The 24121-nt window shown below is 34.5% G+C and overlaps 1 protein-coding gene across 2 annotated transcripts; it reads right to left on the bottom strand.

The window, feature by feature from the left end:
* Nucleotides 1–588: 588 nt before the first annotated feature.
* On the bottom strand, nt 589–22685 carry LOC102800807 (coronin-7-like). 2 transcript variants are annotated; one of them, XM_085497696.1, is made up of 24 exons: nt 22610–22685; nt 21185–21251; nt 20475–20571; nt 19801–19952; nt 18931–19117; nt 15751–15875; nt 15560–15646; nt 15364–15446; nt 14583–14637; nt 13612–13669; nt 12982–13127; nt 12609–12704; nt 11549–11710; nt 10715–11233; nt 9300–9495; nt 8407–8549; nt 7697–7887; nt 7193–7331; nt 6782–6871; nt 6102–6218; nt 3424–3559; nt 3075–3166; nt 2527–2616; nt 589–2318 (listed from the first exon to the last, which is right to left on the bottom strand). In XM_085497696.1, exons 2-24 carry the CDS (start codon nt 21245–21247, stop codon nt 2307–2309), a joined length of 3036 nt encoding a protein of 1011 aa, XP_085353822.1. In that variant the 5' UTR covers nt 21248–21251; nt 22610–22685; the 3' UTR covers nt 589–2306. The 2 variants fall into 2 exon arrangements, with proteins under 2 accessions (XP_085353822.1, XP_085353823.1); XM_085497697.1 differs by lacking the exon at nt 22610–22685 and adding an exon at nt 22423–22505.
* Between the last annotated feature and the right edge of the window lie 1436 nt (nt 22686–24121).

Genomic DNA, 24121 nt, shown 5'->3' with positions numbered 1-24121 from the left:
AGTCATAGAACAGCTAAAAATTAGCTAATTATCATGCAAATTAGGTAATTAACGAGCATGGATTTTTACCAAAACCTAATCAAATCAGCGCATTGGCCCAGAGCATCTATGCACCAAGTTTCATCAAAAACCGATGTATGGTTCTTGAGATAGCAGTGGAACAGTCGGACACACATACACACACACATACACACATACAGACACACTAACTGCAAAGACTCCCATTTTGTGCTTCGCACATGGGAGTCAAAAAGATATGCTGTGCACATAAATTCCATTATGTTTGATATTTGAACACAGTTCAAACAAATTTTTGAAAGTGCATCTGAAAAACAGAAAACATGAAAAAATAATTAAATGGCTACCTGTCTGACATTTTGAATGAAATCAAATTACATAATTATGAGCAGCAGCATTGGCAATGTAAATACCATGAAATCGGCCAAACATTCCTGAGAATCGAATGACACCTAAATCACAAGTTTTCAGTGCAGACATTCCACCAAGAAAGCGCACAACCTGTATGATAGAGAAATTGGGAAATGTTTGTTTTCTGATTCAGAGGATCATGTTATGTGAACTCAAATCAACAGTAATGTATTATTTAATAATGATAAACACTGAGCATATATCTTGTTGTTGTGGTATTGAATAATCAGCAACATTTATCAAGTTCCCCGGGTAAAGAAGCAAAATCGTTTTTTATTGGCCTAACTTTAAAAAAGTTACAAATGTTGTGCATACCAATAATGTCATTTAAAAATATATTTGATAAATATGTCTGACTGTGATTGCTTGAGATTCCACTTTGTACCAATTTATGTTTTGAATAGAAATTACACAGTAAGTGAGCTTCATTGAAATCACAATGTCATTATATGAACTTAAGCACATATATTTTTCGAATATAACATGAAACAAATCAAACGAGGAAAATTACAAATTTCTACGATACTGAAATGAAAAAGAAAAAAATGTCAATAATTAAATTTCAATATTTTTGCACATATTCAATAAAGTACATATTTTCGGGAGTATAGCTTTTATAGATCAATCTCCACTGTGACCATATAAGGATATACATATTACAGAAACATCATATACATGTCTTTGTCAACATGAATTTATTAGTTGCTTAAAATGGTATGGAGAAGTTGCAGAAAGGATTAAAATCTACTTAAACCAAGGATGTTAGGGGTTTTAATGAGATTTTCATCTAAATTTATTTGCAGTCTATTATTCAAATAGAATCCCATATTTGGTAAAAATTCAGACTAAAATGGTGAAATGTTCATAATTTGTTTATTCTTTGAAGTGAATGGTTGATGCATACACAGTAAAACCTGTCTGAACCAAACACACTGTGTTACCGGTAGTTCATGTTGATTCTCTATAAACTACACTTCTGCTAGCCGTTTCACCACCAGACTTTCTTGCCCAAATGCACTTTCTTTTAGTGTTCTTCAATATTTCTGGAAACAAACCCTAATTTTGGAGCCAACAGACAAAACTTAAGTCAATTTTTATGTTTTAATCAAAAAAATTGGCTATTTTTGTCCCAACCTTCTGAAGGACTATTTTGTGAATTTGTTATGAAAAGAGGGAACTGGTGGTGAATAGATTAAACCAAACATGTGTTGTTCATGGACATGGACTTTTCACTGTTCATATGAATACACACAGCACACCTCTGTTAAATAAAATAATTTTAATACAGACAGGCATTACTGTGTTACCATTAGTGTATTGCCTATTGCCAAATGCAAAACATCACAATAATATGCAGTGTTTAGAAAAGTTGACAAAAACATGTAGTATATAACTAGGAATTATGTTTTAAGGCATGTACTATTATGCTACAGATTTAGGTTTTAATAGATGCCATTGCTATAGACCAACCAACCAATTTTAAAATAAAACACTGTCCAGTTTAACAAAAACCTGAGATATAGTATACCCATAAAATAAATAACAAACTGACTAAATCAGCTTGAAGGAGGAGTTATCAATTCATACTAATAAGATGTCTATCATCTAGATTTCCACGACAACATCTTCCTGTTGTCATGAATGACTTAGACATCTCATATCTTTCAAAAAACTTCAACTTTCAGCAAAATAGACCATTATTATTTGGGTTCATTATAATTTGGAGTGAAGAAAGGAGAGTCCCGTTAACATATGTCAGCCTACAGTCAGTGGAGGAAATAAATAACAATCAACATTTTTGATGTTGACCACTATGATTGGTGCCAGTCTTGAGATCTTGGTAGATAATAATGTGTGCATCAATAATCTTTCAGCATTCAATAGTCATCCTAGAAATAAAAAAATGTTCAAATATCAATGGTCAAAATATGTAAATTACTATGATGAAAATGTTTATTCTAAAAGTGAATTTTCATACTCTTGAGAATGGTCGTACTGTAATTTTTGTGAGCTGTGCAGAGGTTGCAGCATACGGCTACTGATTATTCTTCACATTCTTTGATATATGCAAATATGATGATGTCATATTCAGCTTACCCATTCATCATCTTCCACTCCTTCCATGAGATCCTGTGGTAGAGGTTCATCTTCTCTGGCAGCAAGCTTTACGTGCATTGCATCAAGTAACTAGAACGCAAACAATACTTTTGTAACAACAAATTATAAATTTTTATTAAATCAAGTCATTGTTAGTGACCTAGCTTCCATCCATTTTTTACCAATTGTGTCAATCATAGACAGAGATTATAAATTATAATTAAATGTTGGGAGAGTATTCAGCGTGTTAACAAAATCAGTCAAAGCATGGTTGAAGACATTCGTTTATAGAATATATGAAAATAAATCCAACATGGCCACCAGTCAGCCATTTTGAATCAAGTTACATGTATCAAACCATCATGTGCAATGTTCACACCAAGTTGAATAACATAGCATAACTATTACAACCTTGCACAATGAGAATCTAAATTAAATAACAAATTGATGGATGGATACAAACTAATGATGCTTGATCCAGACATAGGGATATTGCAAAGTGATGGTCTGTTACTAAAACTGATTGCGGTATTTGAACCATTTCTTACCTCTTGTTTTTTCTGGTCATCAGATTTATATTCTAATTCATTGTAACTTTCATATTTCTTGGGTGCTGGCACTGCTTTAGGTGCTTCACTCACTGTCAAAGACAAGATCTAAGTTATTGAATACATATGCATAAGTATCTCAAGCTGTATGTGTAAAGTTTGAATGCGATTGTTTTAGGCATCTCGGGATACAGTCATTGATGTACATACACACACAACAGTCATTACATGAGTTCCTGTTTACAACTTCATCTAATAGAAATATAGAAAGAAGCTGTAAAAAAATACAGAAAATATATGCAAGAGTTTTCACACAAAAATTGTGGGATGTATTTTTTAAGTTACATACATGGTTTCATTCCTTCTGGTTTCAAACTAATCAATGCTGGTTGTTTATTTTCTCCACATAACCATTCACAACTGTTCATGACTGGTTGCCAGGTAACCTTGGCATCAGGATATAGATCATCTTGAAAATATTCCATCTGAAAACAAAAATATAAGAAATCATGAAACTAATTGTTAAATTTTGAGCTTCAAATCAGACGACAGACCTATATTATCCTAAACCCATTCTCTCATTTATCCTCGACCTACTCTCTCCCTTATCCTATACCCACTCTCTCCCTTATCCTCTACCCACTCTCTCCCTTATCCTATACCTACTCTCTCCCTTATCCTCTACCCACTCTCTCCCTTATCCTATACCTACTCTCTCCCTTATCCTATACCCACTCTCTCCCTTATCCTATACCTACTTTCTCCCTTATCCTATACCCACTCTCTCCCTTATCCTATACCTACTTTCTCCCTTATCCTATACCCACTCTCTCCCTTATCCTATACCCACTCTCTCCCTTATCCTATACCTACTTTCTGCCTTATCCTATACCCACTCTCTCCCTTATCCTATACCTACTCTCTCCTTTATCCTATACCCACTCTCTCCCTTATCCTATACCTACTTTCTGCCTTATCCTATACCTACTCTCTCCCTTATCCTATACCTACTCTCTCCCTTATCCTATACCTACTTTCTGCCTTATCCTATACCCACTCTCTCCCTTATCCTATACCTACTCTCCCTTATGCTATACCTACTCTCTCCCTTATCCTATACCCACTCTCTCCCTTATCCTATACCTACTTTCTGCCTTATCCTATACCTACTCTCTCCCTTATCCTATACCCACTCTCTCCCTTATCCTATACCCTTTTTCTTCTTTATCCTATACCTACTCTCTCTCTCTTATTCTATACCCACTCTCTCCCTTATCCTGTACCTACTTTCTGCCTTATCCTATACCTACTCTCTCCCTTATCCTATACCCACTCTCCCTTATCCTATACCTACTCTCTCCCTTATCCTATACCCACTCTCTCCCTTATCCTATACCCACTCTCTCCTTTATCCTATACCCACTCTCTCCCTTATCCTATACCCACTCTCTCCCTTATCCTCGACCTACTCTCTCTCTTATCATATACCCACTCTCTCCCTTATCCTATACCCATTCTCTTCCTTATCTTCTACCCACTCCTTCCCCTTATCCTATACCCACTCTCTCCCTTATCCCATTCCCATTTTCACACTGACCCTGTTCCTACATCTCCCTTATCTAATACCCACATCTCCCTCATCCCATACCTATTTTCACACTGACCCTGTTCCTACATCTCCCTTATCTTATACCCACATCTCCCTTATCCCATCCCTATTTTCAAAATGACCCCGTTCCTACTCTCCCTTATCCCATACCCACTGTCTCCCTTATCCCATCCCTATTTTCACACTGACTCTGTTCCTATTATCTCCCTTATCCCATCTCTATTTTCACATTGACCCTGTTCCTATTATCTCCCTTATCCCATCCCTATTTGCACACTGACCCATCCCTACTTTATTCCTTATCCCATCCTCATTTCTCACGTTATCCCATCCCTATTTGCACACTGACCCATCCCTACTTTATTCCTTATCCCATCCTCATTTCTCACATTATCCCATCCCTATTTGCACACTGACCCATCCCTACTTTATTCCTTATCCCATCCTCATTTCTCACATTATCCCATCCCTATTTGCACACTGACCCATCCCTACTTTATCCCTTATCCCACCCTCATTTCTCACATTATCCCATCCCTATTTGCACACTGACCTATCCCTACTTTATTCCTTATCCCATCCTCATTTCTCACATTATCCCATCCCTATTTGCACACTGACCCAACCCTACTTTATCCCTTATCCCATCCTCATTTCTCAAATTATCCCATCCTTATTTGCACACTGACCCATCCCTACTTTATTCCTTATCCCATCCTCATTTCTCACATTATCCCATCCCTATTTGCACACTGACCCATCCCTACTTTATTCCTTATCCCATCCTCATTTCTCAAATTATCTCATCCCCATTTGCACACTGACCCATCCCTACTTTATTCCTTATCCCATCCTCATTTCTCAAATTATCTCATCCCTATTTGCACACTGACCCATCCCTACTTTATTCCTTATCCCATCCTCATTTCTCAAATTATCCCATCCCTATTTGCACACTGACTCATCCCTACTTTATTCTTTATCCCATCGTCATTTCTCAAATTATCCCATCCTTATTTGCACACTGACCCATCCCTACTTTATTCCTTATCCCATCCTCATTTCTCACATTATCCCATCCCTATTTGCACACTGACCCAACCCTACTTTATCCCTTATCCAATCCTCATTTCTCGAATTATCCCATCCTTATTTGCACACTGACCCATCCTACTCTCACCATTATCATACCTCCATTTCTCACCTGTTGCCACTCCTGACCCTATTTTAACTCTTACCCACCAACTAAACTCATCCATACCCAAACCCAATAAGATAATTGCCCCATAGTACATGACTGCTATTTCATCTGATTCTGATCACTGAATTTTGAGATAGCACATTTACAAATTTGCCACACAGACAGACGGGTGGACAGACAGACTGTGTTAACAATACTACCACTAGCTGCAACTTACTTTAACTCTTGGTACTGTAAACACTATAGGTTCTATTGTTGTTTTGGACAATCTTAGAGCCCTTGCAACTTCCACTTTTTTTACATCACATGTTATCTTAGGTAAGAAAGACATTGCCTGCAAAATAAATAATCAAATGAATAAATAATTGGAATGAATGAATGAGTGTACTTGCATTGCTACATGTTCTGAGGACCAAAATACACATATATACCAACTTCCGAAGACAAACACACCTTCCGAGGACCTTTTTCATCGTCCTCGGAAAACATAATTTATATTATATATAGTTCATTCTATTATTAATATGTTTTGCGTAGCTTAGGTTTAGTATCGGGGGAAGGTATATTAATATTAATATAATTGTACCATACCTTTCCCAAATACTGACCTTAATAGTTAATTCAACTATATTAAAAAATTAATCCAATGAAGTCCTCAGGACATATAGCAATGTAAGTATGGGTGAGTGAGTGAGTGAGTGAGTGAGTGAGTGAGTGAGTGAGTGAGTGAGTGAATGAATGAATTCATGAACGAATGAATGAATGAATAAAGAAAGAAAAATTAAATAGATTAAATCGACAGACAGACAAACAAACAGACAGACACATTTACATGATGGAAAACAATGGCTACCACTATACACTGACAAATTAAATAGATCTATGTGAAATTATCACCTGGTGTGGGTCTGTACATCTGAACTCTGACAACTCCACCAAATATGGTGCATGTGATATGACTTCATATGCTTGCACTATCCTATCACCCTGAACAAGATCAATAAAATATTGTAAAGCATTAGGTTACTAATAAAAAGTAAGGAAAGAAAACATAATAATCAGCAAAATTGATCAATCCAATTTTCATTTAACAAGACCATTTTAGTTTGTCAACTTTCAATGCAATAGTTGTTCACAAAACAACCACAAGTCTTTGTCATGTTTTGATGGAACTAAAACCATATTATGAGATACCGTTTTTTCTCTATTATCATAGCATTAATGATTCAGTATACGAATAATGCATTTTTGGGTTTATATACCCTTCAATCAGGGATGTGCTCCTAATAGAGTAAATACTGTACTTGCCTTTCCAGTACAAAAAAGAACACTTGTATCATCATCATAGTATGGTATCAGTGTTGCTGGGGAGACGTCCAATGTTACCATGGCAACTGGTGCAGTCAAATCATCGACATTGTGCACACTAATCTTTCTGCTGCTTTGTCTGAAAAGAAATAGAAGAGTAGAACAATAATTGCCATGACAATGCTATAGCAGAAATGATGTAGAATGATCAAAATGAATAATCGGAGGTTGTATCTATTGTAACAAGTATCATTAGCCTCTGTCAGTCTTACATATACTAGTATATTGTATAGAAAACTTAATGAAAATCTGGTGTCTTGGTCTGGTGCCTCAGCCTGGTGTCTTGGTCTGGTGCATGTCAGTTCAATTTTGTGAGAGATATATTTTTGTCAGTTAGGGAAAATCACGAAATTTGACAACAGTAAACATTTCATAGGAGTCCAGATATCAGAAACATACAGGAGAAGAATAAGTGATGTCCTTTTTTAAAAGATCCAAACTTACTTATCAAAACCAAGTACTATAAGATATTGTCCATTACACGCATAAACAATTCTAGCTCCTCGACTTCCTTCTAGTCCAGGTCCTTCCCTGATTGGTAGAACAGCCTTCCTGGGCTCATAGATCCGGATCATCTTATCTTTACTTACAGTAGCCACATACACACCATCTGGACTCCATGATGCTCCAAATATCTACAAAAAAAATTTAATTCTCAGAATTAGAAAAATGTTAACACACTTATGTGGATTTAATCAAGATTAGATTAGATTAGATTATATAGAGTGGATTAGATTAGATTAGATTAGATTAGATTAGATTAGATTAGATTAGATTAGATTAGATTAGATTAGATTAGAAAATGACATGACCATTACTTTTTTCAATTAGTTCTTCATTATTGAAGCTTCTCGTTCATTCATATAGTCTCAGTTAAATTTAGTATGACCTTTGACATTTTGGTCAGCCATGATGGCCAACCAAAATTTAGGTGCAAGTATTTAACAAATTTCCATAATTATTTCTCATATCCATAATAATTTTCATCCAATGAAAACAAAATATGATATTAATTAGGGATTTGTTATCCACTGCATCACAATGTATTCAACTTTTTTGGTTGAAATAGACAGGATTAAGTTTTGAAACAAAAATTGATAATGACAGAGAAAAAATTATTAAAACTTATTGAATGAAAAAATCTGCATGCTTACTTGGTCTTGATGTCCATGTAATGTTATTTTTTCTTCATAGAAATCCAAATCCCAGATCCTAACCGACATGTCATAGGATGCAGACAGCAGTAAATCACTGACAAGTGGATGGAATAAAAGAAAATATATTTTCTCTTCATGTCCTGTCACATAAAAAGAATACAATTTAGCTTAGTGAATAACAAGTCTTTGTCAATGACATAGTCCCTGTTTGTTTTTTGCAAGTTGCAAGTTAAATGTATGAATCTTGTTTGTGCCCAATATAACAGTGCATCCTGGTTATATTACAGCATTATTAGACTTCCCGCTGGAAGTACTATTCCCTAACTCTGATACATTTGACCTTGAAAGCATATTCTGGTTCTGTAACAGTCAATCTTCCGTCTGGCAATATTCTTACTGGTGAAAACCCCTTTCCCTGAAAACTTACCCTTGAGTATAAATTCTTGTTGTGTGAGAGTCTGTTAGTCCTCCCTCTGGGAATGTTCTTACTGATAAGATCCCCAGTCCTTAACAACTCGCCCTTGAGAATAAATTCTAGTTCTATTACAGTCTCTGTCAGCCCTCCCTCTGGAATTTGTTCTTACTGATGAGAGCCCCTTTCCCTGAAAACTTACCCTTGAGTATAAATTCTGGTTATGTGAGAGTCTGTCAGTCCTCCCTCTGGGAATTTTCTTACTGATAAGATCCCCAGTCCTTAACAACTCACCCTTGAGAATAAATTCTAGTTCTATTACAATCTCTGTCAGCCCTCCCTCTGGAATTTGTTCTTACTGATGAGAGCCCCTTTCCCTGAAAACTTACCCTTGAGAAAAAATTCTAGGTCTATTACTGTCTCTGTCAGCCCTCCCTATGTAAATTACTGATAAGAGCCCCTTTCCCTGAAAACTTACCCTTGAGTATAAATTCTGGTTGTGTGAGAGTCTCTGTCAGTCCTCCCTCTGGGATCATCCATATTCTTATAACAGCATCGTCACAGGCGACTGCCATTCTTCTAGTATCAAATGGATCCCACTTAAAGTCCATGACTGTGTTGCCATTCTGGATCACATATACACCAGTATCCGGAAGTTTACCAGGCTTATCTACCTGTGATCATATAATGTAATATTCAAAAATTTAAGGTACTATATAAAAAATCTGACTAAAGTTTACTCAAGGTGTCAACATGTAAAATATCAAAGCAATTGAGATTTAAAATTGAGTTGAAAATAGCAAAAATATTCATCAAAATTAGAGATTTGAAGGTATTTTAAGAAAAATAACAAATCATAGAGAGGTCTACCTGTAGTACATATATGTATAATATCTAAGCAATTAGACTTGCTGATTTTAACAAAAAGTCAAGAAAATTACTTTTTACCAAAAATATTCATCTAAATTAAAGAATTGAAGATTTATACCAAGTATCAAAGTAAGCAAACTTTACAAGAAGAAGTCAAAAAGTAAAGTTGACACAGACAGACAATCGATAATATGAACAGCTCCACTTTGTACACTAAGTCAACGGCAGAACTAAAAATACACACTTGTATTCACATGGAGATCGAGTGCATACTTGTAATCACAAACTCTACAATTGTGTTCCTATTCTTGCAAACAACATACAACCATTCATGTGGAAGGTAAACCACACACTTGTTGTCATTGGAAAGTAAACTACACACTCCCACTCATGTGGGAGGTAAACCACACACTTCTATCCATATGGAAAGTGAACCACACACTCGTCATATGGAAAGTAAACCAACATTTGTCATATGGGGAGTAAACCACACACTTCTAGTCATGTGGGAAGTAAATCACACACTTCTAGTGATACTGAAAGTAAACCATACACTTCTAGTGATACTGAAAGTAAACCATACACTTCTAGTGATACGGAAAGTAAACCATACACTTCTAGTGATACTGAAAGTAAACCATACACTTCTAGTGATACGGAAAGTAAACCATACACTTCTAGTGATACGGAAAGTAAACCATACACTTCTAGCCATGTGAGAAATAAACCATACATTTTTAGTCACATGGGAAGTAAACCACACACTTCCATCCACATGAAAAGTGAACCACACACTTGTATTCATAGGGAAAGTAAACCAACAATTCTTGTCATAGGGAAAGTAAACCACACACTTCTAGTCATGTGAACAGTAAGCCAATTCTTCTACAGTCATGTGGAAAGCTTGATAATCTTGTGGCACTATTACAATTATGCGATGTTCTAAACAAAAAAATAACTTTTTTAATACCAAAAACAGTTATTAATCAAAGTTCACATAAATTATTCATAGACATTACTCACATTCAATATAGCGATCAATCCACCTGGGCCAGCAATTGGAATGGCAGCAAAATCTTTGTTGGCATGGAAACCATCACACTCACCAAATGTGCTTGTGCTCAAATTTCTGATATTGTAAATGTGTGTATTTCTGTGCTGTGTGACCCCCTGAATGTGACGAAACTTGGAAGAAGTGACCCCTGCAAACATGTTAGCCACTGCTGAACCATGTGGAATGCTCTCTTCTTTATTTGAAGCCTCCTCGGCCATCTCCTCCTCTGCTGGAATGGATGTAACATTTTCTAAACGTTCTACTGGGTCAATTGCATTCTGGGTAATTTCCAATGAAGAAGGTTCCTCATTTCTCATTTCAGCCTCAGTTTCTATGGCAGCAGCAGTAGTCTTTGTTTCTATTTCAGTATTTACAGCCTCTGATTCATGGCAAATTGCAGCCCCATAAGTGTTATTTGCAGCCTCTTGTTCAGCCTCATTTTCTATCGGCGTAATTTGGTTTGGACTAGGTTTTGGCTTAAGATTTGGCTGAAACAAAAAATAAATGTTATGGATTTGGCAAATTAGGTTGCTAAAGCAACAACTTTTGTAAATTGCTCAATTTGTTATAGTGAGAATCGCTATTTCAACTAGAAATGTAAATACGCATATTTGAAAAAGAACAGAAAATAAAATAATTTCCTTCTTTCTTAGTCAAAGCATATATACAAGGCAGAATTTGGTGCGTCTAGCAACAAACAAACTGCTCTATGATTGATCTGAATGTCAGTTGTTAGGGCTGGATAGCCAATCAGACAACATCTTGTAAGTAGCATTGCAATGACTTCCCAGAGCATTAGTTACCTTTCTGCTAACACTTGGCTTATTTTCAATTGTTGTATTCTTTTCTTCAGAGATACTCGTCTTTTCCAGTTTCCTAGCAACAATATCTACATTCACAGCTCTGTTTCTCTTTGGAGGAAGAACTTTAGAATTACTAGTAGGCTGCAAGCTAACCTTGGATACCTGAATATGAAAACAATAATTAAACACAATTTAGCGAAGAACTAGTTAAATGTATTTGTCTAGTATATGCAAAGGAGACCTCTTCTTGTGCAAAATTAATAATACAAAATCAACCAAAACTTCCATGAACACTAAGCATGTCAGAAGCATGGTATCAGCATTATCATTGTCAGAGTGTTTACTGAGTAGCTATATAGGTTTCCTTAATTAGTTATCAGTTTACTGACACTCCTCAGCTATATCCTACTGCTTAAAAAAGTAGGTTGACATCCGCATGATGATGTTAACAACTTTATGTCCCAGCAGAAAACTTGATGGGTTCGCTTGTTATTCCTTTGTATTTTCTAATATACATGTAGTTGGAAACTAATGTTTGCTGCTTGCATTTTTGTTTCCCATATAAGAAACAATTCCTGCCTGCGCATTTGCAGTAATAGTAATAATAGAGATGGGAATGGTTTAAAGTCGTACTAACAATGGTCTTCATTGGCCATGTGGGTTGGTGTGTGTTACTGATAATCCAATGCCATCGTGCAACTCAACTATGCACATCTGAACTAAAATACTAATTATGTCTGGAAGGTGACTTAAACACAGGCATGGTAGTGTTTACTGTTACAGGGATTGTTTTCTTCCGTTTGCCAGCATTTCTTGGGAATACAACCACCTTTTAAGAAGTCAAAGATGACTCAAATATCACCAGCAAAGACTGTATAACCCAAATAAGCTGACTGAGAAACGTTTGATGCATTATAGCTAATCAACAGTCAAAGGTAATTTACTGCAAGCCCATGTCATGTAAGCTATATTGCTGTCAATCTAAAGTGTAGGAATCAAAACTTAAAGTCCACGCCAGACAAGATTGTTATTGGCAGTACATGGTACATTTGATTCATACCTGATGATTATCTCCAGCCAACCAGTTATCAGCTGTCATGGCAGGATCTCCACATAAAGTATCAGGATACAGATCTGCATGAAAATCACGATGTGTCTGATGAATTCAAAATAGAAAACAATATTTTCATTATCACCATTCAAAATTACATTATAAGAAATTTGGAAACAAGTAATTTTACTAAAAAAAATTCTACAATCAAACAGATGACCATCCTGGGTATTCAGCATTTCTATTAGTGACATTTCACAATTTTACAAAATATGATATGAATCTTATCTTTTGTATTCTTTGAATACTAACTAGTTGCCATGGTGACATTTACAGTTTTGTGTTTGTGTCTTGAGTTTGACAGTTATTTGATTGTCCTCACCTTTCTTGGCACTACATAGGACACTGGAATTATTGCATTCTGGGTAAGTTGTAATAATCTATTCACTTCACAGGTCATGATGTTCAATGCTCTCTTGGGAACTGTGGCAATGCCTTTCTGTTGCATATCCCCCATATACACAGACACTTAAACAGAAAAGTAAAACAGTCAATGTGTGACACAACAGCCAATCACAGATGACTTTATATATTAATAGAGACTAGGAATTCAAGAAATGCATCAAACAAACTTGAGAAGAGGATGGAGGTGAGACATAGATTAGGGACGGAGGGGGATGTTTATTGCCGATGGAATAAGAACCATGAATGAAAGAAGCCCTGTCGGGGAAAGGCGAGGGAATGAATGAGAATTTGTGGAAGAAGCATATACATAAGATAAGAGTGTATACAGTATAAAAAAAAAGACTGAGAGGGAAATAATGATGGAGAGGAAAGAGAAAAAAAGAATGGATTGTAAATTGACGTTAAAGAAAGAAGTCAATGATGGAGAATAGTCACAGACATCCATATATAAAGTGTTGCGAAATGACATAAGTAAGATCAACATTTTCTTCTCTTATATTACAGTTCTGTAACGAAATATTGAGAAATTACATAAAAAAATTCCTACCTTCTGTCAAATAAGGGCTTTTCTCAGTTAATTCCAGGAGCTTTATTGTTGTATCGCCCTGTAATATAAAAAATATATTTCATCAATATGCCCTCAGAGTTCATTTCCTTCAATAACTTTGTTTTTATATCCATTTATTGGGTGATGAGAATGGTCCTCTAGTGTATATTTTTCACAATGAGTTTTTCAAATTTAAATTTCATGACTCAACTAATCAATCCACAATCATCACAGCTGCTATGGATCGAAAATATTGTACATAATTTTAACCAAATAATTTTATAAACAAGCGACCTGGCGGTCAATAGCTACGCTGTCCTACAAGAACATTGTGATAGCCAAGTCACGAACAAACTGTTCACAAAATAATGTACACCTCAAATATCAAAGCAATTGTGTTGGTAGTGATCAAGAGGAAGTCAAAATAGCATTTTTACAAAAATGACAAAAATATTCACCAAAAATAGAGAATTGAAGGTATCATCATGAAATGAACAAATACAACAGTGGTCCACCCAAGGTATCTACCAGTGCATACCAAGTATCTAAAGAATTGAGAAGGTAGTTTTCAAGAAGAAGTCAAAAATATAATTTTTTCCCAATTACCAAAAATATTTGCTAAAAATAGAGAAAATATAGCCAAGAAATAGACAAATCTGACAGCGGTCCATCCAAGGTAACAAGTATCAAAGCAATTGAGCTGGTAGTTTTCAAGAAAAAGTCAAAAACAGCATTTTTTACCAAAAATGACAAAAATATTTGTCAAAAATAGATAATTAAAGATATTGTCACAAAATGAACAAATCTGACATACCAAGTACATGTGTCGAAGCAACTGAGCTGGTAGTTTTTAAAAAGAAGTTGAAAATGCAATTGCTGACAATCACCTATATGAACTGCTGCACTCTGTCATCTACAATGACAGCTGAGCTAAAAACAAATATAGATGCAATTATCAGAATAAATCTCACCTTTCCTGCCAGGAATATCATGTTTGTATCAGGATCATAGAAAGGCATCAGTGTACTAGAATAAAAACAGAAATCACTGATTTTCACTAGACTGGCATACAGTCACTTGTTTATTTATGTTGTTTTTTCAATAAAACAAAATATCATGGGAATGTGTGAATGGCAAAACCTCTGTTACCATGAAATAAACTTAATCGTCAAAATTGGAATTAAATTCATCTCAATTGAAATCGCGTTGAATCTGAAATTTTGCACACCTGCATTTTACGTTATTCTTTGGAACATTTTATGATGGCATGGCAAGACAGCATCAAAGGTACACTAAAGATACTAGGTTATACATAGCTTCAGGACTACCAATGAGAGGTTGTCTATGCATACACTTGTGGCCATGATGTTTGTGTGAGTATTTGGAGAGTGTTGGTCATCGATCACAGACTGGCACTTCAATTTCTTGACAGGCAAGCGTCAACTGGCCATCTTTGAACAGTCTTCCACAGTTATCCCATTTTTGTATTTTTGACCCTAAAATGCATTCCAGAGTTCTCGGCCATAGTTGTGAAGCTTTTTTTTTGTCCATAAATCATAAAAAGTTGTAATTTGCATCTTGTTAATATATATATAGTGACAGTACAGATTTATAAAAAAAAAGAAATAATTATGGGCCACATGAAGGCATTACAGCCATCATATCAACTAACACATAAAGAAAATGATACCGAGTGTCTTCTCTGTACTACATATTATCTATATCAGTAAAACAATTAATATTATTACTTACCCTGTAGATGAGTCAAGTGATTGTGATGATAACCTTTGACCTATATTTCGTATATCCCACAGATAATACTGTCTCTCACGCATCTAGATAATACACATCGCGATAAAAATAAGTTGCAATGTTACATCTATAAAATATATGCTTTGTTTATGATTTGCATTTCTTGTCTCAGTAAAGTTTTATTGGTTTCACATACCGTGCTAAACCCGGTCGACATCACCATATCTTTATTGCCCATCCAGCAAACTCTGGAATCTTTCATGTTGCCATGACTACTTGCTTCCTGAAATAAAAGAAGCAAATAATGTGAACGCATTCATTGATGAATTACGTACTATTTGGTGATTATTGAACTATAGCAACGAACCATGTAGTTCCCATACTCACTGCAATTACTGTTTTGGCTCTTGGATCAAATATTCTAATTTTCTTATCTTTACAGGTCGTTGCTAAGAGGGAGCCATCTTGTTTCCATGACAACCCCTGTAACTGATTTGTAGCTCCTTCCAATACTGAACACACAAAGATTAGATACATTTTAATTATTCAAAAAAAATATTAATTGCTCCTTGGTTGAAATGTTCATCGAAAATCTTTGAGCATTTGACTGCAATTTTAGATAAAACATTTACATTTTAGGTAAACAGATGCACATATTAGATTATGAGCAAAACATTACTATTAATTACTCACCGATCAAAACATTACTGCTCATCACTCATCAATCAAAACATTACTACCAATCTCTTACCAATCAAAACATTACTATTCACCAATCAAAACATAACTACTAATCATTCACCAAACTAAACATTACTACTCATCACTCATCAATCAAAACATTACTACTCATCACTCACCAATCAAAACATTACTACTCATCACTCACCAAACTAAACATTACTACTCATCAATCAAAACATTACTACTCATCACTCACCAATCAAAACATTACTACTCATCACTCATCAATCAAAACATTACTACCAATCTCTTACCAATCAAAACATTACTACTCACCAATCAAAACATAACTACTAATCATTCACCAAACTAAACATTACTACTCATCACTCATCAATCAAAACATCACTACTCATCACTCATCAATCAAAACATTACTACTCATCACTCATCAAACTAAACATTACTACTCAACAATCAAAACATTACTACTCATCACTCACCAATCAAATCATTACTACCAATCTCTTACCAATCAAAACATTACTATTCACCAATCAAAACATAACTACTAATCATTCACCAAACTAAACATTACTACTCATCACTCATCAATCAAAACATTACTACTCATCACTCACCAATCAAAACATTACTACTCATCACTCACCAAACTAAACATTACTACTCATCAATCAAAACATTACTACTCATCACTCACCAATCAAAACATTACTACTCATCACTCATCAATCAAAACATTACTACCAATCTCTTACCAATCAAAACATTACTACTCACCAATCAAAACATAACTACTAATCATTCACCAAACTAAACATTACTACTCATCACTCATCAATCAAAACATCACTACTCATCACTCATCAATCAAAACATTACTACTCATCACTCATCAAACTAAACATTACTACTCAACAATCAAAACATTACTACTCATCACTCACCAAACTAAACATTACTAGTCATCAATCAAAACATTACTACTCATCACTCACCAATCCAAACATTACTACTCATCACTCATCAATCAAAACATTACTACCAATCTCTTACCAATCAAAACATTACTACTCACCAATCAAAACATAACTACTAATCATTCACCAAACTAAACATTACTACTCATCACTCATCAATCAAAACATCACTACTCATCACCCATCAATCAAAACATTACTACTCATCACTCACCAAACTAAACATTACTACTCAACAATCAAAACATTACTACTCATCAATCACCAATCAAAACATTACTATTCACCAATCAAAACATAACTACTAATCATTCACCAAACTAAACATTACTACTCATCACTCATCAATCAAAACATCATTACTCACCACTCATCAATCAAAACATTACTACTCATCACTCACCAAACTAAACATTACTACTCAACAATCAAAACATTACTACTCATCACTCACCAAACTAAACATTACTACTCAACAATCAAAACATTACTACCAATCACTCACCAATCTAAACATTACTACTCACCAATTAAAACATAACTACTCATCACTCACCAATCAAAACATTACTATTCATCACTCACCAATCAAAACATTACTATTCACCAATCAAAACATAACTACTAATCATTCACCAAACTAAACATTACTACTCATCAATCAAAACATCATTACTCACCACTCATCAATCAAAACATTACTACTCATCACTCACCAAACTAAACATTACTACTCAACAATCAAAACATTACTACTCATCACTCACCAAACTAAACATTACTACTCAACAATCAAAACATTACTACCAATCACTCACCAATCTAAACATTACTACTCACCAATTAAAACATAACTACTCATCACTCACCAATCAAAATATTACTACTCACCACTCACCAATCAAAACATTACTACCAATCACTCACCAAACTAAACATTACTACTCATCACTCACCAAACTAAACATTACTACTCACCAATCAAAACATTACTACGGTACTCATCACTCACCAAACTAAACATTACTACTCAACAATCAAAACATTACTACTCATCACTCACCAAACTAAACATTTCCACTCACCAATCAAAACATTACTACTCATCACTCACCAATCTAAACATTACTACTCATCACTCACCAAACTAAACATTACTACTCATCACTCACCAAACTAAACATTACTACTCACCAATTAAAACATACTACTCATCACTCACCAAACTAAACATTACTACTCACCAATCAAAACATTACTACTCATCACTCACCAAACTAAACATTACTGCTCACCAATTAAAACATAACAACTCATCACTCACCAAACTAAACATTTCCACTCACCAATCAAAACATTACTACTCATCACTCACCAATCTAAACATTACCACTCACCAATTAAAATATAAAAACTCATCACTCACCAATTTAAACATTACTACTCACCAATTAAAACATTACTACTAATCACTCACCAATCAAAACATTACTACTCATCACTCACGAATCAAAACATTACTACTCATCACTCACGAATCAAAACATTACTACTCACCACTCACCAATCAGAACATTGCTACTAATCACTCACCAATCAAAACATTACTACTAATCACTCACCAATCAGAACATTACTACTAATCACTCACCAATCAAAACATTACTACTAATCACTCACCAATCAAAACATTACTACTCACCACTCACGAATCAAAACATTACTACTCATCACTTACCAATCAAAACATTACTACTCACCACTCACGAATCAAACATTACTACTAATCACTTACCAATCAAAACATTACTACTAATCACTCACCAATCAAAACATTACTATTCACCACTCACCAATCAAAACATTACTACTCATCACTCACCAATCTTCTCCTGTTCATGGACAATGTCCCAGATTTTAACAGTTTTATAAACAGAAGATGCTAAAATATTGTCAGCTGCAGGGTGGAACAACACATTCTCAACTTTCCGCTCTTGTAGTGGAAATACTGTTTCAGGATTTGATATATTCTCTGTCAATCCCCCCTCTGGAAGTGACCAAATCTTGACCTGAAGAAAGTAAGCAACAAAACCATCATTCAAGTTAACTGTATTGCATTGCATGTTTAAAGCGGGAGGGTCGTCACATGTGCACTTGGGGGAATTGAGTTCCAAGCGATGATAACAACACAAGCTAAAAATGCAAAGGCTCATGGGTAGATACTTGCTATGGCCATCTACCATGCACAGGCGAAAACTCCTCGCTTTCTTTGTGGTTAGTGACTGTTTTTTACTCAAGGTACTCAAACTAGATTTGGGTACAGCTACCATGTGAAAGAGGGTATAGAGGGGGGGGGGGTCAACATTGGTTTACTTCCTGTGTGGATATTTTACTATCCATTTTCAGTTTTGTTCTGAACATCAAACATGTTGACTTGTTGTTGTTGTATTATTTCTCATATTATACAAAGTGAAAATAGTTACAGTAGAAGTAAGTAAATAATAAAAATAAATAAAAAAATAAATGTACATGTATAAATAAATAAATATACAAATGAATAAATAAACAAACAAATAAATAAACAAACAAAAGTCTAAGTAAATATGTATAATATGGCTGGGAGGCAGAAATAGCTATAGCGAAGCTGGTTGAGCCTGCTTCCCAGTTATCTTTGAAAGTTTATAAAATTGTCATAAAATATCAAAAATGCATTCTGTGTAATAACATGGGTAACAATAAGACTGGTACTCACTGTACAATCTTGAGAGCATGTAGCCAATAAATAATCATCAAACGGCGAAAAATCAAAATCTGTCACAAATTGTGAATGTGCATGAAGTAATGGAAGTCCTCTGTCTTTTCTGCCAGCTTCATTGACTGTAACAATCCCTAAACTTCCACCAGCTGATAAATAAATTCATAAGAAAAAAATTTCAGAATGTAGTGAAATGAGACAAGATATGCTGCATTCTGCAAGAGTTGAGAATGTGTGGTTCTTCACACATGTAGTAACACCTCAACGTTTGAATTTATGTCAGTCCTCTAACCAATGTCATTTCAGAGAATTGAACATAAACATCATTCTTAGTGACTATGGTGTTAATTGCAAACACAGAAACTATTCATACATCATGTCACAACTAAATAATGCAATTATAAACATATATACAGACCCAGTACTGTATAACAGTCTTTGAATTACAGCACTTCATGCCTACCTCATCATTCACTTGTACCTCTATATGTGTTAGTTTGAAATATCACTGATACAGTGAACACACATTATCATTAATTGCTGACCTACCTTTATGGCAACTTTTTGTACTCTATATTTGCTTTCTGAACTGTGTGCACTCAAGCTCATTAAAGTACAGAGGTATTAAAATGAATCACTATTTATTACTAATATTATTATTGATAACTCACCTGCATGTTCTATGTTAAATGCGACTAAAGCACAACTTGCTTTGATGTGATTTCCACAGGACTGAGGAGAGCCAACACTGATGTCAGATATCCAACCCTACGATGATCAAAAACATTATAATAAATTATTGCAGTCTAAACTCATTCTTAAAACTTTATTGGTGTCATGTGACAATTACTAAAGTACCCGACAGACTGAAATTGCACAGATTTTAATGATTTTCAGCATGACTGAATGTTGGCCTCAATATTTTGCGTTCACATTTCAATGTTTGTATAAATTTTGATATTTTTCTAATACTTCTGGATAGCTATGTAGTGTTGCAATGTACATAAATTCACTGTATCATTAGACTAATTGGTTTTTGAACATTATTTGTACAAATGTAGATGACTAAAAATTCCAATTTCTCATATCAGGAAAAATATTTCTGTAAAATTTTCATATACAAACTAACCATAGGAATTTGCATACCAATAGATATGACCAAGTAAGTAACAATTTTTATTGACAAATAATTTAAATTGTTCGAGTGATGAAGAACATTTACGTATTGAAAATACATATCAAATGAGCACATTATTGCTTTTTTATCAGAAAAAATGTATTTCGGATCTCAATAAATGTAGTAAAAAAAGATTCCATGTGACATTTATTTCAATTATCACGACAGACAAAATATCAGCATAATATATGACACACAGTTTACCTCTTTCTTTGGAATCTTTGGCGTTGCATTCTTATATTTGGAAGCTTTGAATCTATAAGACATATTACTGTGTGAGAGAAAAAAAAAACATAATTACCTACATAATTATGCACAAGTCACTGTAAACTTGTTGCCAGGAAATGCCAAGTCCATACAACAAATCATTTAAGCAGAAAACAGATTAAAATACCACTGCTAATAACCAGCTAACATCCAAACCACTTGAATATTTACTGAAGAAATCAATGAAGCATTTTTTTTTCAGTAGTTTAGTCCCACTGCACATGCAACTTAGATGGAAAGAGTTTATAAAGGCCCCCACTCCAGTATAACTTCAACCAGAGGTACATTACTTGGGGTTTGCAACTTGCATAGTACTGTATGGTGACATCATGTCAAGATCCCATTCAAGTCTCTTCTCGTAGATAGCGAGACTGAGGCTATGACCTTCTGACATGATGCATATCAATGTTCAAGGTTTGTAATGAAAAAAATAAACTTTTCTTGTCACTATCATAGTGAAAAATGTAATACATCGAAAATGTACAGAAAATATAGTTCTCGTAATCCGTCATATCGTGGGCAGCTATTTTGATCCACCTGGACATCCCAGTATCCTAGTTACCTCGGGCATGCGCATTCGCATTTTTCTGAGTTGGAATGCTTACGCGAGAGCGAGATTGTGACGGGATCTTGGTATCATGTCACCGTAGTTACAAACCCCAAGCAATGTATCTCTGCTTCAACCATAACAGTCCAGCCCCAATGTAATTCAATATGTCCCTCCAAATAACTATAACTGACACAAAGTGGGGTACCGGTATATACAATTTGAATTTGGGCGGGCATTGTGTAGACAGGGGTAAGGATTAGAGTTATGGTTGAGGGGGCTATACGGAACTCTCAATATTTCCCCCCAGATGAAATGACACATGTTTGGCATTAAAAAAATCTAGTTCGAAACTGATACGATATATTCCATCTCGATAGTTGAAACATATTTCTTTTCACATTCACACGCTTCAATGATCTGGCTCTGTCTTCAGCCTGGGTTATTTTCATATTGTGTAAGAGGGCGGCATCTCAGTGCAGCTGTCTCGAAAACAATCAACAATATACATGTACATGCAAACTACAAGTGTCTAACCCGAGATATTGGGCTGAAGTCATAACGTAGATACAGACAAATCAAATAATAAAATAAACATAAAATTGTAGAAAAAAAAAAATATTATTACTGTAAATGGGGAGTGTAGTGGTGGGTGTGTCATATCCTGTATCCAAATAACGCTCGTGAATTGTGAAGTCAAAAGTGGCCCTAATATTTGAGCATCACATCGAAAATTCCCTTTTGAATTTATTGAATAATGAATGTAAATACGCATACGATGACGATTACCCGTATTAAACATAAAAACAACTCACCTGTTTCCGGTCAGTCCAGTCGGTTAAAAACAAACCTGTATCACGTGTATAATCCAGCTGATTCACCTGAGGTCAGGCGACGAGCGTGAAGGTAGCTGCAGATTCAGCATTCACCAAGCTTTGAATGATTACTGATTCAGCGGATTCGGCGTATTCCAGTCTATGCATCCCGCCTCGGACTCGATGGTGTGATCACAGGGAGTTGGACAAACTTATGTATTTTAATAAATTATTAAATAATAAAATGTTATATAACTTTTTTTACCCCCCTTCCTGGTATCGATTTCAAGTAATCACTGATCTTTGTTTATACCACTCTTTCCTTTATCACAATCTAATGTTATATGCAAATTTTAACAAGTGATGTAGACACACCCTATTATAGTAAAATATCCCAAGGGTTGAAACGCGCCAGGGGGGGGGGGGGAGGGGTAAAAGAAAAGTTATATAACATTTATTATTTAATAATTTATTAAAATACATAAGGTTGTTCAACTCCCTGTGGTGTGATGTAAAAATTAATTCATAACATTAATGATCGTCATAGTTTTAATCGTCATAGTTTCTAAACAAAAAAAATCTACAAATCAAATAAATGGCAAAAACTTATTTAAATATTGTAAATATAATTTTAACAAAGTAACTTGAGAGATGAAAATTTATTTATTAAACTTGTTGTTCCACTATTCAGTGTAAGTTTTCAGTGTAAAAAATTTCTTTACTATTTTTTTATTTGTTATTACGTATATCTTATCAAAAGTGCATTACCCTATGTCAATCTGTCATTAGTAAATAGCAGCAGTAAAATGAGATTATTTTTTTTCAAAGTTTACTAAATATCTCAAAATGAATAAGTAAAAATTCCACTATGAAATATTTGCTATTTATTGTTCTCTGTTCTCAGTTATATCATTTAAATAATACTCAAAAAATCCAGAGAGTATCCAGAATACCTTTGATCGAATTTTGTGTGTTTTTATGCGATTATCGAAACTTAAAAAAAAAAAAAACACTACCTGCAAAATAATAATAAATTTATGAAAAAAAATAGTAATATTTAAAAAAATATCTTATTTCGATCTTATTGAATCCAATGCTATAAGTCTTCTTATAGAATATGACTTAGACAAGTATTTTAGCATCTTTGGTCATACTACTATTATCTCATCAATTGGACAATTTCTTTGCAGATCTGAGGCAGGTTTCTAAATCTGAGGCAGGGTACATTTTTGAATCTGAGTCCGAATCTGGGTTTGGAATCTGAAGTTAACGTCACGTGTGGACTTTTTTTTTTTTATATATACAATAAGACCCCACAGCCTTGCTAAAATAATCAATATTCTTCGTGATTTTAGAAAAACTGTTTGCTTGTTTTTTCAATTAGTTGTACAAACTTCTTGCTTCCATTTCAAAGATATTCATATTCATTTCAAAATAAATTAATAAATTTTCTCATGACAGAGTAATATTTTACAATATTTGTTCCCACAGTATTGATGCACTCAAAAATGA

Source organism: Saccoglossus kowalevskii, chromosome 4, assembly GCF_978046115.1.
Source record: "Saccoglossus kowalevskii chromosome 4, keSacKowa6.1, whole genome shotgun sequence".
NCBI lineage: Eukaryota > Metazoa > Hemichordata > Enteropneusta > Harrimaniidae > Saccoglossus > Saccoglossus kowalevskii.
This window is presented reverse-complemented; position numbering and strand designations above follow the sequence as displayed.